General features: G+C 38.6%; 1 protein-coding gene and 1 long non-coding RNA gene across 2 annotated transcripts; both read right to left on the bottom strand.

Annotated features, from left to right (window-relative positions):
* Positions 1–1,793: 1,793 nt before the first annotated feature.
* LOC146488710 (serine protease 53-like) lies at positions 1,794–12,999 on the bottom strand. Its single transcript, XM_085112037.1, has 15 exons — positions 12,996–12,999; positions 11,905–12,018; positions 11,236–11,286; positions 10,157–10,492; positions 9,845–10,012; positions 9,620–9,790; positions 8,540–8,740; positions 7,887–8,105; positions 6,769–6,935; positions 6,118–6,277; positions 5,330–5,530; positions 4,770–4,982; positions 4,108–4,268; positions 3,424–3,586; positions 1,794–1,929 (listed from the first exon to the last, which is right to left on the bottom strand). The coding sequence occupies exons 1-14, from the start codon at positions 12,997–12,999 to the stop codon at positions 3,425–3,427; spliced, it is 2,328 nt and encodes a 775-aa protein (XP_084968163.1). The 3' UTR covers positions 1,794–1,929; position 3,424.
* LOC146488709 (uncharacterized) lies at positions 12,996–13,465 on the bottom strand. Its single transcript, XR_014865291.1, has 2 exons — positions 13,236–13,465; positions 12,996–13,142 (listed from the first exon to the last, which is right to left on the bottom strand). It is a non-coding gene; the product is annotated as an uncharacterized LOC146488709 (long non-coding RNA).
* Positions 13,466–17,092: the final 3,627 nt, after the last annotated feature.

Below are 17,092 nucleotides of genomic sequence, written 5' to 3'. Positions count from 1 at the left end.
GAATTTGGGTTCAAGCGTTGAAAGGAAGGGGTACTTGACAAAAAAGACTTTTTGTGTCTAAATAAATAAATAAATAAATAGATAGATAGATAGATAGATAGATAGATAGATAGATAGATAGATAGATAGATAGATAGATAGATAGATAGATAGATAGATAGATAGATAGATAGATAGATAAGTAAATAAAATAAAAAGGACACTAAAGCATCCAAACATGTAAATATAACTGGTGACGATTCAAAAACTGCGAAGAATCCAGAACTCTACTGCACGTCTTGTATTTGAAGAAAGTAAATTTTGTCATATCACTGACACCATTGCTGAGAGCCCTACACTGGTTACCCGTAGTATATCGAATTGTTTTTAAAATTTTATTGTTAACTTTTAAGGCCATTCATAAACTCGCTCCGACTTATATTTCTGAACTTGTATCTCTGAAAGACACAGGGACACTTCAGTTAATGCTTTTAAGAAGGCTCTTAAAACTCATTTATTTCAGATGGCGTTTCCCAGCTAATTTATTATGAAGGATTTGTATACTATTTTTACTAATTATTAGGAAAGATTTGTAAATAAGACGATTTGTCAATTGAAATATGTACTAGGTTTTTTTACGATTTTGTTGAGTCAAGGTAATGCGCAGATGAAAATTTCTTGGATTGATATTTGCGCAATACAAGTCAATATTAATATGAGGTATAATTTTTGTTTTAATTAAACGAGACTTACTAAGTAAATATTTGATCGGAATTCTTTCTCGTCACCAGTTAGTAGCGAAGGAGTTACGTGCTCGGCCCTAACGCTGTTAATACCCTCCCTCCGTTTCGCTCCTGGAAACACTACTTCTTTAAACTTGACTGACCGGATTAGCATGCGCATGTTTCTCATGCACTTACTCCTCCGTTCTGGACTGGTGACGAGGAAAAATTCCAATCAAATATCGACTTAATTTAAGTATCGCTTAGTTTTAAAATTTCGCTTTCCTCTTTAGATATCCGAGACTCGTGATGAACGAAATAAGTGAAATCAAAAAAAAAAAAAAGAAAAGAAAAGCGAAACAAGTGTTCTGGTGCTTAACGGTTAAATAGGCGAGATTAATCTTAGGCTGACGTTTAATCGCGGTGTGGGGCTCCTACAGAAATATATTCAGGATATTTATAAGAAACACGATAATAAAAATTCTTCAAAGAAAAGGCTTTTAGGGGGATAAAAAAAAATAAATAAATAAAATCGTTGTTTTCGAAATCATGTAACGGCACGGAATGGAGTGTAGTATCTCCATAGACGACAAGAACGGAAGTTTATGACACATTTTCCGTAAACCGTGCTATTTGAAAAAAAATAATAACTAGGGATGTAGTCGAGTTCGTAAGGGGATTTATCACATTTTCGATTTCCCAAGGACGTTAGCCGGTAGACAAATATGTGGGAAACAACAACAACAACAACAACAACAAAAGATATTCCATGTTTTTTTCTTGTTCAGTTAAATCTATCCCTCAGATTTCAAGACGATCTTTTATAAATAAACTTTCTTCAGATTTGATTTCCAAGTTCTAGCTTCATACTTTAAATTTTACTCAAGTTATTTGACATTGTATTTCAGAGTGTTTCCATATAAAACACTGCATTTCGTGCAGTTTTAAACATTTTCAGAGTGGCATAGTTACACCGATTAGAGGATCTGTTAGCAACATGGGAGCCGTTAAAAAAAAAAAAAAAAATATGTACGTCGCTTATCGCAATTTTTGGTGAAATTATCGCTGTAAGAATGTAGACAGACAAAGCGATTGCATTGTAAATGCTCATTTTATTCCCATTTTTGCAATAGGTTCTCTCTTACTTCCCAACGCTCAGTTTATAGCCACTTTCTCTACAATTTATCTCTGTCAGAGGTATTTTCCCAAGTTTGAGTTCATGGTCAACCTACGAAAATAATAAAAATAAAACCGTGTTACATACTAGGCATTATCTGTGGTTTATATCTTGCAGAAGAAGATGGGAACTTTTTTCGTTCTTAAGCCGAGTAAAACGAAGAAAGATATGATGCGTATAGAAACGACTGGTAGTTTTAACGACAGTGAAGGTGAGAATGGCGATGTCATTATTTCCACCATCATTTCAATTTCGCCGTCGTCACCATCACCACCACCGTCGTCATCATCATCATCATCATCATCATCATCATCACCATTTATATTTGCATCATCAACGTTGTCGTCATCAGCAGCAATAACAACAACAAAATCAGCAAAACCATCATCACCATGATCATCATACTAACACTTGACGAAAAAAAAAAGGGAGGGTTTTCCAATCTTAGCTGTACTATAACTTCCAACATTTACTTGCATTTGCTTATTTGCTTAGTTGGAGAAGATTAATACTTTGTTCCGGTTTTTTTTTTTGTTGTTTTTGTTTTTGTTTTTGTTTTTTTCAATTTCACCTCAGACCCTAGTATTATTTTCTTGATCAGTGCAGATATCTACCACTGCGAGCTGTATTTCTTTTCTCGGCAGAGTTTACGAACAGTAAACAAGTCGGCTTGCAGAATCACGCAGTGTAAACTTGTTCTATTTTTGGGTCTGCGTTTTCAAGACACCCAGAGAGTCTGAGTTTTCTTGTGTCTCAGTTTTCGAGACATCCATGGGGTCTGAGTTTTCTAGAGTCTGAGTTTTCGAGACACCCAGGGGGGTCTGAGTTTTCGAGACATCCGGGGGGTCTGAGTTTTCTAGGGTCTGAGGTCTGAGTTTTCGAGACACCCAGATAGGTTGGTTAAATTCTAATGGTGATTCCCCGCGAAAATTTCGACTGGGCAACTAAATATAGACTAAATAACTACGGAGGGTTCAGCGATTGTCCAATGTGTAAGAGCATAGTGAAAATATAACGCGTTAACAGTTGAACACTTTCAGTTTTGTATTTCCCCCTGCGCCAATTTCCCATCCACAATGCCGACGAACAACAGGCAGATTCTTTTAGTTCTTCTAACTAGAAAAAAAGGTAGTGGTTTCTTAGGTAAAAAAAAAGGTAGTGGCGAAATCCTGTAATCATTTACCTGTCTTACATGTGGCAGATAAGCCTTTAAATGAAGCCTGGTATCAGTATAATGAAAACGTTACTCTTGTAGTTTTCAAACTACTAGAAAATTGTGACCAATGACCAAGGTAGAGATATAGAAAGAGACATTAAACGATACAAATGTGTTATATAATGAAAGTGGAATGTTAGTAAGAACTCTGAGGACCGACGGAACGTAAAGATTTTTTCAAGGATTCTTTGGACTGCTCTGCGTTTAATTTAAGAGGAAGAGAATGCCATGATTTGGCATCTCAGAAAGAGAGACTTATAGATAGACAGTCAGATGACAGAAAGAGACAGGCAGAGAGACAGAGAGAGACACAGATACGGATAGCATACCTCAAAACATTGCCATTTTCTGGTTAATCCATCGAGTGAAGCTGCTGACACGAGCGAACACTGTAACATAATTAGGCCTACAACGTCCATCTCCCCAGCTGACGATACCTCGCAACACATACCTGCCAGACTCCTCGCAGACTAATGGTCCACCACTGTCTCCCTGATTCGATTTATGAGAGTAAACAGAAAAAAAAAATACTGATGTGTTATTCACTTTCGGTTTGCATGAATGAATTTGTTTTAATTGCGACGTGCATTTCAATAACGCCTGGACAGTGATGCGTAGATCTGAACTGTACTTCATTGATTTATTAAAGGGACAGTGTCACCTATTTTTAGTGTCCCTTTGAATGCCAAAAAAATATATTTGTATCGGTGGATCGTTCAAATGATGGTTCTAGTGCACAGAAACTAGTATAAATTATATTTGGCTGCGCACTGTCGGGATGCAAATGGGTAAGACTTGAAAAAATTGGTGAAATTTTTCAAGTTCTTCCTGTGTACTATTGGAGAAATCACTAAAACAACTTATTTGTATATTCTTCCTCAGTGAAATCACTTAGTTTTCTCCTGGTGCTCTAAGAGTAATTTCGTGTTAGAGAAGAGGTTCTTAGTTAAATATTTGCGCAGTTTGCACCAAACTACAGCCAAATCCCGTGACAAAGCCCCTTTAACGTGTACCTTGCATCCACTTGATATGCCTTGACCTCCAGCACACACCATGACCTTTTCAATTACGGGAAGACCAGTGGTTCGATCGCAGATATTGTGGTCAGCGATAGGCATAATGGCTTGCTGGAGAATGTTAGCAGCAGGCATTCCTATCCCTGTTCGTCCCCAACCTGAATGAATTATCCAAACCGTTTGACATGCGCATGATAAATTTATTTCTCTTCTCTTACTATACCAACTCTCTGTTATGTTAGAACCTTGGTAAATTGTTAGGATTCAAGAGCTGATTGTCAACAAGTCTATCAGGTTGAGAAAGGTCTTTCATATATAGCATGAACCTTCTAAGAGTGGATTCCTGTGACTACATGTAGGCTGTATGAACATCTAGACGAAAACACACATGAATCGCCTGCAGGGAATGACTGCTCGCGCTTTATTGTTTGGATCAGATATTTCCTGATGGAGGATAAATAACAAGGTTGGTTTTAGAAAATCTTTTGTTGATTCCCACTAAGTTGATGTATGAAATTATGAAGTTTGCCATTGCGTGTAAAACGTTTTGGTAGGTAATTGGGAAGGTTCTGATAACAAATGTCTGTGATCACGCTCAGTGCTATTGCAGTAAACATGAAAAGATAAACCATTTAGCAGTTATACTTCGCGTGTTTTACCTGTGATGTAGCATTGTTTTGCCACTGGAACCCTGCTCCCTTGTCGTGGCAAGCAAACGACATTGACCTTATCACTTGCCACAATGGACCCGTCAAGTTGCAGAAGGGCAACATCGTTGACAAATCCTGCTGGGTTATACCGCTCGAATATGATGACTCTTCTCACTCTGTACCTCCTCTGAACAGATGTTGGTGTTCTTCGGTCATGCGCGCCTGTGTAATGGATAATTAATGTGGGAAATGTAGTAAGCTTCAAAAAAGAAGTTGAACGTGGTAATTCCTGCTGTTAATAAACAAAAGTTAACATTCCTGCAGCAACTTCCATCTTTTCCCTATCTTTTTCCAAAGCACTAGACTGCTTTGATTACTTTCTGGTAATAATCTGGTGGCCAAGGAATTCCGGAATCAAACTCAAAATGAAATTTGCAAAATAGGGGCATTAATAGAAGGGTCGCTTCTCCACAGAGAAGGCTGCTTACTGAATACTTCGTACGGGCACTGGTATGTGTTTCGAGATTTGAAGCAAAATCTAGTAATAGCCCGGGAGAGTCAGTACTTACCCACAACGACAGTGTAAGAAGCTGGGCCTGGGTAATCAAACACACAATGCGCTGCAGTGAGGACCCAGTCTTTTGCTATCAGTGATCCTCCACAGCTGAATCTGCCGAAGAGGTAGAGAGCAATCTGCCAAGGCCAAGCGTGTGGAGACGCATTCTCACCATTGACAACCAGAGGGTGCAGAGCTGGTTTTCTTCCACAGCCTAAGGAGTTAAAGAAAAGTTAAAAAACAAACAAACAAACAAACAAACGAACAATCCAGACAAAAATGGTAGAAGTAAATTCTTCATGAGGCATAACGACCCAAACTGCAGAGGGTCTGAAGATGATGTGCTAAAGACCTTGGGATTGGACCTGCTATACTGATAAAATGTCATTACCTTGTTATATACCCACTTCGCAATTCTGTTGTCGATCAATGAGGTGTGATTTTAACTATGCAAGGGGAATTTACATCGATACCAAGAATACTGCAGTTTTTCTAACCAAATATACGTGAACAATGTATCAAAAGACTTGGTTAAGTCAAGAACGACAATAGCAGTAACAAGTCCATCGTCAAGTTTGAAGTAGCATTGATTGACAGCTTTGAGTAATGCTTTCGTGGACTGTGGATGAATGTGCGGATGGAAAACCCTAATAAGTATTCATCTAATATTTTTCAACCAAGGAGATTTAAATGATTTAGCTGGTAAAACATTAAAAGGACAAAGAGGCAGATAAAGTGAAAGAAGGACAGACAGACAGAGACATAAAGACGAAGAAACAGAGGGAAAGAAAGAGAACAAACCTGTCATTGCCTTGTTGCTGTTGATCCATCCAATGAAGTTGCTGACACGAGCGAAGACTGAGTAAAAATCAGTCCTGCAAAGTGGATCTCCCCAGCTCACAATACCTCGCAACACATAACTCCCAGACTCCCTGCAGACTAATGGTCCACCACTGCCTACCTGATTGAGTGAAAAACACCCAAAGTAGTTAATAAAAAGTAACAGCAACAACAACAATAGTAATAATGAAAATAAGAATTGATGACTGTGTTAATTACCTTATAAACATGGCGATGCCTTTCTTTGTTTTAAGAGTGGCACATACACGCAAACTTTACAATTTCGAGGTAAAGGAAGAAGAAACATACAATAATATTTCCAAATCAAACACAACAGATAAACAAAAATAAAAGACTAGGTAAGAAGGGTGGAAATGGGGTGTGTGCAAAATAGCGTAACATTGTACCAGCCTGTTGTATAGTAGTTGTAACGTTGTACTGTAAAATGTATTGTTTTTGTGTGTTGCGTTGTGCGCAATTGAACATTTTTTGGAGAGTATTACATATAATGCTAGGTTCGTTTCAATGGCTTTCTAAGTTCAAAGTGCATTGACTACGTCGGAACAGTGATGTGTAGATTTTAATTGGATTCCTTTTTTGTGATACATATACCTGGCATCCACCTTCCCCTTCACCTCCAGCACACACCATGGTCTCTTCCTCAACGGGAGGGGAAAGTCCACTATTGGTTAGACTACAGTCATGGTGGTCAGCGATAGGCAGCATGGCTTGCTGGAGAATATTAGCTACAGGTCCTCCTCTAACAGTTTTCCCCCAACCTGCAAGAATTATGCAAAGAAACTTATATAATTTTATTAATAAATTTATACCATTCTGTTATTGTAACAACACTTTGTAACGTTAGAAATTCAAGTGCTGGTCCTGTATAAGCCAATCAGCTTACGACACTGTTACATATACCGTGTAACGTAACGTTCCAAATAAGGAGGTCCCTAACTTATATGTGCATATTTATTCAATAACAAACGCCCTTCTCCACAGTCTACTGAAGGACAGGTGCCTGAATGACCTGAGTGTGTGCACGTGATGAAGGTCCAAAGTCTGCGACGAAGAAAGTTTAGCAAACTGCTTTTTTTCGTTGCGAACGAAAAAAAAAATGTTTTAGAAAATCCTGAAAATAACTGTTGAAAATCACTTTAATTCCCTAATTAAGCTAAAATATTTGTTTTGAAGCGATTAAAGAAAGATGTTTTCGCCTGGAGAAAACAGGCGGGGATTGATCACGAATCGCTATGAAACGACTCGTCGAGGTTTTTGTTCTAAATCAGAAATTTCTGGATGAAGGTAAAGAAAACTTTAAGAAAAACGTTTGGTAGCTGAGAGAAAAGTATAAAATCAGTAAACTTGCCCACGCTAGTTTGAAGAAATGTCTGCGTCATTGTATAAAACATAGATTCCACTTTTCATTGGACGTCTCTATTATACAAGACGTCAAAATGTTGTAAGAGCTTATGTGACATCCTCAAGCACGACACTTACTTTACTGTAACACTCTTGTCTCATTATGTAGGAATCTGTGATCTGTCACTGAAGAAGCGGATTAGTATACACATGGACAGAACGTAATTCAACGAGTCAACCTAAATCAAAGTTTCTTGTGGAAAGATTAACTAGGTAGATGAAAGTTCAATCAAGGTTCTTGTGCTAACTTACTTTAGAAAACGAACAGTGACGAGGTAGAGAAGAAAGGAAGCATACATTTTAGTTACCTGTGCCCCAGCATTGTTTTCCCACCGGCACCCTGCTTCCTTTTTCTGGCAAACACACGATATTCACCTTATGACTTGGGGTAATGGACCCGTCAAGTTGCAGAAGAGCGATATCATTGTCCGCCCTCTTGGCGGCTGGGTCAAACATCTCATGTATGATGATCCTGCTCAAATTGTAGGCCTTCCGAACAGATGTTGCTCCATTCAGGTTGTGTACGCCTGTAAAATGGATCATCGGGTTTGGAAATGAAGTCAACTATCGCGTGAGTTAAGAGACGGGACGATATATTCTGTGAAAGTACTCTTTGTAATTTTATAAAGCCAAAGAACACTTGTTTATTAGAGGATGGCGGCCAAAAAGGTGATGGAATCGGAGCAACCCTATTCATCGCAGTTATAGTTTTTTTTACTTGTAAGAAACATATAAACCTGTGCTGAAAGTCTTGCTCGGAATTTGAATATTTAATTTTTTTTTTCTTCCTTGCCACACGGACGGCCGTTTAAAAAAAATTGTCACTGGGTTATATAATTTGGATTTGTGAGTTAACCATAGTGTTGTTCTACCCTGCCACAAAGTTTAAGCAAGGGCGACTTGCGCGTATCCTTCGAGTCGAAACTGATATATTGAAAAATTATAACGGGACAATACTTACCTACATCGACAGTGTAAGCATTTGGTCTTGGGTAAGGAAACACACAGTGCGCCGCAGTGAGGACCCAGTCTTTCTCTATCAGTGATCCTCCACAGTGGAATTTGCCGAAGAGATACAGAGCAACCTGCCACGGCCAATCGTGTGGATGCGCATTTTCACCATCCATAATTAGATGATGCTTAAATGGTGTTTTACCACAGCCTTAGCCGTATAAAAAAAAAGCAAGATAAAAAACGGAACAGAAAGACCATCACTACCATTTGACCCCTACGAGGCCAAGTATTTGAATGTAAACAACTGAATATAACAGTTCCATACATCCCAAAGACATTTATCAAGGTAATTTCATTTTTATTACGTAGACCATTATATTTAAGGAAAACCTTTTACACTGCTGGAAAGTGGTTTGAGATCCTTATCTTATATAACAGCGAGGATGCAGTTTCACAAATTCAGGAATTTGTGTAGACATTTGTATAAAGACGGGAGAAACTTGCCTGTTTCCATTGAAGCGTCTATGAAATTCTCAGACTTAACAAAGCTAAAACAAGAACAACCGTGCGTCTAAAATAATAGCGGGTCTCACATTAGGGAAACACTTTGAATGGTTAAATATATCTATCCTTCCAACCATTCTTTTATTCGCCCATTCATTCATTCATTCATTCATTCATTCATTCATTCATTCATTCATTCATTCATTCATTCATTCATTCATTCATTCATTCATTCATTCATTCATTCATTCATTCATTCATTCATTCATTCATTCATTCATTCTTTCATTCATTCATTCATTCATTCATTGATTCATTGATTCATTCATTCATTCATTCATTCATTCATTCATTCATTCATTCATTCATGCATTCATTCATTCATTCATTCATTCATTCATTCATTCATTCATTCATTCATTCATTCATTTATTCATTCATTCCTTCCTTCATTCATTCATTCGTTATTACTTATTAATTCGCTCGTTTTATCTATTTGCCCATTTTATTGTTTGTTTATGTGTTTTCTTTCATTTTTTACTTATGTTATGGCTGGTAAATTTCTAACAAATGGCCCACTTACTCATGCTAGGTCGACGTCGGTCTCCACCTCCTCGTCTACCCCCGCGTCTACCTCCGCGCCGATCTCCGCTTTCACCTCCGCGCCGATCTCCTCCTTCACCTCCTCGTCGATCTCCGCCTTCACCTTCACCCCCGCGCCGATCACCGCCTTCACCCGAGCCTTCACCTTCACCTCCTCGCCGATCTCCACCTTCGCCTCCCCGTCGATCTCCGCCTTCACCTTCACCTCCGCGCCGATCACCGCCTTCACCCGAGCCTTCACCTTCACCTCCTCGCCGATGTCTGCCCTCGCCTCCTCGTCGATCTCCGCCTTCACCCGAACCTTCACCTTCACCTCCTCGCCGATCACCGCCTTCACCCGAGCCTTCACCTTCACCTCCCCGCCGATCTCCGCCTTCACCCGAGCCTTCACCTTCACCTTCTCTCCGATTTCCGCCTTCACCCGAGCCTTCACCCTCACCTCCCCGCCGATCTCCGCCTTCACCCGAGCCTTCACTTTCACCTCCTCTCCGATCACCGCCTTCACCCGAGCATTCACCTTCTCCTCCACGCCGATCTCCGCCTTCACCCGAGCCTTCACCTTCACCTCCTCGCCGATCTCCGCCTTCACCCGATCCTTCACCTTCACCTCCTCGCCGATCTCCGCCTTCACCCGAGCCTTCACTTTCACCTCCTCGCCGATCTCCACCTTCACCCGAGCCTCCACCTCCGCGTCTACCCACGCGTCTATCTCTACGCCGGTTTCTGCGTTCACCTCCCTGCCGATCACCGCCTTCACCTCCTCGCCGATTTCCGCCTTCACCCCCGCGCCGATCTCCACGTCCACCTGCACCTCCACCTCCTCTTCCACCCCCACTGAATTCGTCTAACGTCTCTAAAGTATAACATGGAAGAAGTTAGTTGTCATTAGAAACAGGTATATAATAGGTCTTGACCCTTGTCAACCAGATGGTTTATTGGGCACAGTTACATTGAATATTTATTTATTTATTTATTTATTTTTTTCAGTGTTATATGAGACTGACTACCCGATAAACTAAAAGACCGTAAACTGAAACTGATATGGCAACAAAATGGCCTGATTGTTGATTGCTCCCGATAGTTGATGTTTCTGTGGTAACAAAGTTTAGAATGCCATTTTTTCCCCAAATTTGGAATTTTAAATCTTTTTGATGAGAGAAGGACACAAACCTGTGTAGATAAGGTAGTAAGTACAAGATAGGATATAGGTATCCCAGGCTGAATAGGGTTTAGCATAAAAGCCTATTCTCATGTGTGCAGCGTTTCCTGGTTCATGTAAATGTGACGAGAGAATGCTCAACTCCTAAAATGCAATGTGAAGCCATTGTCTTTCTTCGTCGTAAATATAATACAACGAAGGATCCTTTTTTTTCTTTTTGGAAAATAAGATGATCGCTTTGTTAGTGCCCAAGGGTGGCTCGCAGTTTTCAAATTTTGGCTGATCAGATAGGATTGGATTCTTAATACAATGTGCCATTTTGCAAGTCATTCCCAAGCATGGCACGTGGAGTAATTCACAGCTATTTGAATTGGTTCTGCCTATATTCCATCTCTTTAACTGAAATGCACAAACTGAAAGGGCTCTTTATTTCTTACCATCTTGTCCTGGAATAACAGTCTCAACTCCGATCCCTTCAATTTCATCCTCTGAGAAAGTAGAATATGAATAAAATAGAACGGAAGTCAGGTAACCTCAAACAATTCGTTTGCTTCTTTTCCGTCCTGTCAAGCGCTGGCACTAGATAGCAGTATGTCATGTCAAACAAACTTTCATATGTCTCCACAGAAATTATGGATTATAAAACATGCTTGATTCAACTGTTAAAGCTGCCTTGGAAATATTTCCACACAGTAATAAAAATTATTTTTTATGTAAACTCCGACGATATACCATATTTCAGAAAAGGTTATTAGATAATTTTAAAAAATGCTCCTTTCGGTGCCTTGAAGCAGTATTCACCTTTGCTAAGAAATTCTAGAAAATATTAGAAAATAATTTTGCGCCCCTTTCGTTTAATCCTGTTATCAGGACTTGTTTGCAGTTCTTTTCTTCATTCGCTCGTTTTTCTTTTGTGTACGTTTTAGAACGCTTTCTCAGTCATTTTTGATAGAGATTTTAATTAAAATGGAACAGTTATTCCACCCTGGCTTGTTTGTTATCAAATGATAATGGTCAACTCCGCATTTTATAAACAGCGTCCTTTTTGTACCATAATAAATTTAATTTGTTAATTCATTACTGAAATTCAAAGGTTAATTCCCTACCAAAATGTTCCAAGTCTTCTAGTTGAGCCTCTAAAAAAGAATCGCAATGAGGAGAACGGTTAAGTAAATGCTTATTTTGAATTAATGATAGTTTAATTAACAACTGCTGGAAATCTTATAAGATAGTATTTAATTTAACAAAAGAAAAACAGGGAGGACAGGCCAAAAAGTAGGACGGTGCTTAAATTCTATAATGTTAATGCCATTCTTGGTTACGTTAAAGTTACCGTATACGTTTAGAGGTGCCTCGCGTCCAAGCGGTGTAGTGCGTCCGGTTTAAACTGTAGATATCTTAACCTCAATATCAAATTAAAGTCTATAGAGCTGGCTATCAAACTATACCTCTTTCCCAACATCTGACACAGACCAGGGCATGCGCGCACAAACATTTTACTAGAAACTCAATCAGCAGCAGTCTGTACAATTTTTTTCCCCAGTGCCATTATAAGGTCTAATAGTAAAGTTCACCTTTGATGTTTATAGTTTGATAGTATTGTCTATTGTTAGTAATGATTAACTACCTCTTGTAAACTTTGCCTTCTTAAACTTTGTAACCCAGTCCCTGGCACACTGTGTTATTCTCAACCTGTAAACTTTTGTTATTTTCGTCTTCTTTTGTCAACACATTGTAATTTATTTTTTTATGCGATAATTTGTGAATTAAAATAAACACTTTTTTTTTTCTTGGATCGTTCCACGATGCGAGGAACGCATGCGAAATAGCAAAAGGAGGCACTGACCTTCAAGAACGTTTGCGCCAATTACTTTTGCATATTCATACAGTTATACTACCCACAAAATTCGTGTCGCAGTGTCGTTTCTACGTCATCCAACGAGCACGCGCGCTGAGGTAAAATTGTAGACAAATGTATTGTGTACGCAGCTTTGCAGAAATTTTAATTTAAATGGTCAGTGAACTCCAGTTTTAATCCGTAGATAACGACAGAAAAATGGAACAAAAAAAATCTTCAAAAATGTCCTTTTTTTTCCCTCGCTAGATCGAATCCCGCCAACTTGTGCCAGTCTATGTTTGCAAATGCTGTCGTTAAGGGACATCATTAGTTGAATAAAGTAATGTTTAATAAACCTACCCATATAAGCATATTAAAAAAACAATGAAAACAGCCGAATAACATTTTGAAAGATGCATGTTACTTACACCCAGTCATTCTCAATTGGTAAACATTGGATACCACTGCATTAAATTCTTCACTCACCCTCTATGAAAGAAGGAAAAGCTGTGAAAACAGAATATAAAAAGCAAAAGTGAGCTCATTATCTGGAAACGTTCAACGTTTGGAATTCTCAAATTTTCGAAGACAAATATATACCTTGAATGAGATGCACTGTAGTTGCTAGCAGTAGAACTGCTGTCATGAACCGGATTCTTGAACCCATACCTTCCGACAACAGAGCTGAAACTTTGACGACTCCTTGACCACGTTCCTTTTTATAGTACCCCCGTTTTCCCGCTGACGCGGGCATCAAGAGACGCTGAAAGCCAGCAGATCATATTACGTTATATTGTACAGCACAGAAGCATTCCTAAGATGACTTGATATCTTTTTAAAGAGATGTTATTCGCGTCCCTTTGACAATTATGAGTTTCATCCCCAAAATGTTGGTTAGTAGTACCTCCCCTCCGCTCTCAGATCTGTCGATGAAAATATGTGGAATGAAAATTTTTAAAAATAAATCTACTTCATTACGTTTTTCTTTGGTGCGGATTGATTTTCTATTTTCTAGTCATAAACATTTCGGCGCCTGGTTCAAGTTAAAGATTGAAGATTTTCCTGACAATATCCGCAAAGTACACCAACATAGATGAGACTAGACGCCCAATCAAAGAAAATTGACTTAAGGTCAAATATTCCAGTATAAACACAAGCGATTAGGTTAAACATAGCACATGTTTCTAAAACAGGACAAGGAAAACAGATAAATATACCTGGCTTTTTTTTAGCTTTTCACGTGAACGTGTTGACGCGTTTACTTAGGAATAACAAAGTTTTTTTTTCAATAGATCTATATAAGAATTTTAAAATAGCATAGAACAAGAAGAAGAAGAAAAGAAATCGAAAAGAATTTTAAAAAAAGCGAAACAAAAACGCAGATACAGAAAAAAATGGACTTAAAAGGTATGAAATTCATTGTCTTTCTTTGTCCTACTCAGAAAGTGTTCAGCTATTATGTTTTTTTTTTTATACCTAAAGACAAGTAAAGGGAAAAGGTAAAGTCGCATTACTGGCGTAAGCGGCTTTACGGTAGGAGCTAATGGAAGGATTCAGAAACGTTTCTTGAAAAAATGAGTGGCTAGATGAGAATGTGCAAAAAAATTCTGGCTTGTGGTGCTCACGTTAAACTTCTCAAGTTTACTGAGAAACTGAAAACAGTGAGCCACAAATTTAGGATAAACATGATCACGTGGTCATTTCTGCCATTTGCCGTTTACCGTAAGTGTAACTCTAAATCTCTCTTATAAACCAGTTTATGTTAAATGAAGAAACTAGGAGTATTATTGCCACAAACCCTCTTGAATGGGATGCTAGTCCATTGTAGGGTTACCACAGTACGTTGCCGGTATCCATTTATACAACTGGGCGAGAAGAGACAATTTGGAGCAAAGTATCTTGCCTAAGGAAACAATTAACACAGCAAATAAAGAGACCAAACACCCATCAGATCAAAAGTCCGACACGCTAATCACAACACCACCGTGTGCCACATCAGATTTGTTTTGGAATCACGCGTTTTGTAGGCACATTTTCAAACAAATACGTATTCTGATGCTTCAAAGAAAAACAAAACAAAATGTCCGGTCACGTCTCACTAAAACAATAATCACAGAAGCAAAGTGAAATGTGTATGCTTGTTAACTAAAGTTTGTTTACTAATTTTCAGAATAATGTAGAATAATATTTCTATCTTGCTCAATTATGCGCCCTTCAACCTAGACTGAAAATCAGCTAAACAAAGCCTATATCAATCGTATTGATTCCCCACGATATTGAGCTACTCACAATCCATTGACCATTCACTGAAGTATGGACGATATGATATGATGTACGACATGAGACGATATCACTGAACTGTGGATAATGTGGTCCGAAATCACGGAAGCTTTGCACATTCAAAGAGGAAACAGAGCAAAAATTATTTGCCACCATCTCCAACTTGCAACGATCGACATTCTTCACTGGCCATTTGTAAACATTTTACCTGCCACTAACAATGACAATAGGGACTTTAAGCAACCACGACGGCAACGCCAACGAAAACGTCACTTGAAAATTTAAGTTCGCGTTACATGCAGTTTTTCGCGATTATTCCAATTCGTTCAACTTGTAAAATATAGCCGAACTATCCTTGGAAAAGAATTGGTAGGAACGGTGTTCAAGTTGAGGCAGAGAATGAAAAAATTGCCGCCATGTGTTCATGTTCTCCGTAAAACCTTAAATTTAGTCATTTCACGCACTTGTTTTTCCGAGGACGGCGAAGAAATCTACTAAACTTTATAACAAACGTGCAGGGAATTGTTTTGCTAATTAAATACTACTGTTTCATGACGTTCTCGTTGCCGTCGTCGTCTTATCTGCTTAATCTCCCAATTGATGTGGTCTGAAGCTGCAGAGTTCGAGCTAATATTTCTCCTCCAGATCACTACAGGGACAGCCATCAGTTCGTTTTAGGGAATATCTGCTCGGATGCCCTTAATCGCCTCAGAAATTCGGATTTTGTGGTAAAGAATGTATAAAATTTCTTGGGCAAAAACGCCCCCTCAAAAATTCGTATCACAGGGAAACTAATTCCTTTCATGTTCGAAGAGGCAAGAAAAGTCCAAAAAAACAAAAGGTAGCAGAAGTGAAATTTCGTTTGCTAAAACGTTCTGCAAAATCGATTAACATTTAAAGCATCCGAATAGATCAAACTGTATCAAATGACGCAAATGTGTCTTCTAAACGGCTATGAGAATACGTCAAGATTTACTTTATATCTCGTTTTCTAAATTTCCGTAATTAACTTAAGATCATAAGGAAAAGTACTCTTAAAAACCGACAGCAATCAGATAATTTGGCTGCTTGATTGTACGTGCCATAAAGAGGTGGTGGTGGGTGGTTTTTACACCTAATTGAAAAGAGAGAGAAAAAAACAAAACAAAACAAAACAATAACGTATCGCCATTTTTCTCTATAGTGTGATCCAGCTCATATATCGACTTACGAATGGGTGAGTGGAAAACAAGATCTCTGAAGATAAATCGTCTTCAAGCCTCTTTTGGGACCATAGTCAGTTTCAATGGGTGGAAAAATCATTCATCGGGTGATCAACCGCAAAGTTAAGGTACTGTCAAGATTGGACCAGATGTCTAGAGCTACGTCCGAAAGCGTGGTGAGTGCAGATAAGACGGAAAACTATCATTAAGGGGATCCCCATTACAGGTTAAAGTAAAATGGACACTGCTTAATTTAAAAGCAATTTGCTCACAATCTAAGGGAAGGACAGACAGAAAATTTGGCGCCTCAATCTGCTGCACTGAGGAGCGGAAAAACGTTTGCGAAATCTTTATAGATTTGGGTTTTCTTTGCGTTAAAAAAAAAATAGACGGAGATATACACACTTGAAGGGAAGGCATGCCCTTCAGGTAGAATAATGGAAAGTCGTGCATAGACTAACCTTTGGAAAGCAACTCAAAAACTCCGAAACAAAAACTTTAAACAAAAGTTCGATGTATCCAACTTGTGACGGATTGGATTATTCGTGGAAGAGAACTATCAGGCAATCTCACCACCTCTTGTTATGATTGTTGACTACATTCCTTTACTGTTTTCACTTTCCAAACAAAATCCCTACATTTATATCACTGAATATTGCTTGAAGCCAATGATTTCTTAACAAGGAACGTACACATAAAAAAAAAAAAAAAAATATCGAACGTCTGATTACCCCACTGCGGAGCTTAGACAATGGTATGATATTTACGTCGTCTATGCATGGTATGCCCTATTACACATTTTAAAGTATAGTATTTCGGGTCTGTTTTCGAGTTAGGCTTTATTTGGGGGAGCCCGTGGGATGAGTCACAATACAACAGGCGAGTAAAAATACTCCACCGCACTACACAGAGAAACGTCTGGATAAAAATAATGATGATGGAAAAGAAAAATAGAAACAAAAACAGAAGTAAAAC

Source organism: Pavona decussata, unplaced genomic scaffold (assembly GCF_977016875.1).
Source record: "Pavona decussata unplaced genomic scaffold, jaPavDecu1.1 SCAFFOLD_8, whole genome shotgun sequence".
Classification (NCBI taxonomy): Eukaryota; Metazoa; Cnidaria; class Anthozoa; order Scleractinia; family Agariciidae; genus Pavona; species Pavona decussata.
The sequence above is the reverse complement of the archived record's forward strand: the minus strand, read 5'-3'. Positions and strand labels throughout refer to the sequence as shown.

Bases quoted from the DNA above. Each gene is read 5' to 3' on its own strand.
- LOC146488710 (XM_085112037.1), bottom strand. The intron at 10,493-11,235 runs GTAAGAAATAAA...GTTATACTTTAG, and splicing joins TGTTATTCCAGGACAAGATG to AGACGTTAGACGAATTCAGT. The intron at 9,791-9,844 runs GTGAAGGTGAAG...ATCGGCGAGGAG, and splicing joins AGGCGGTGATCGGCGCGGAG to GTGAAGGTGAAGGCTCGGGT.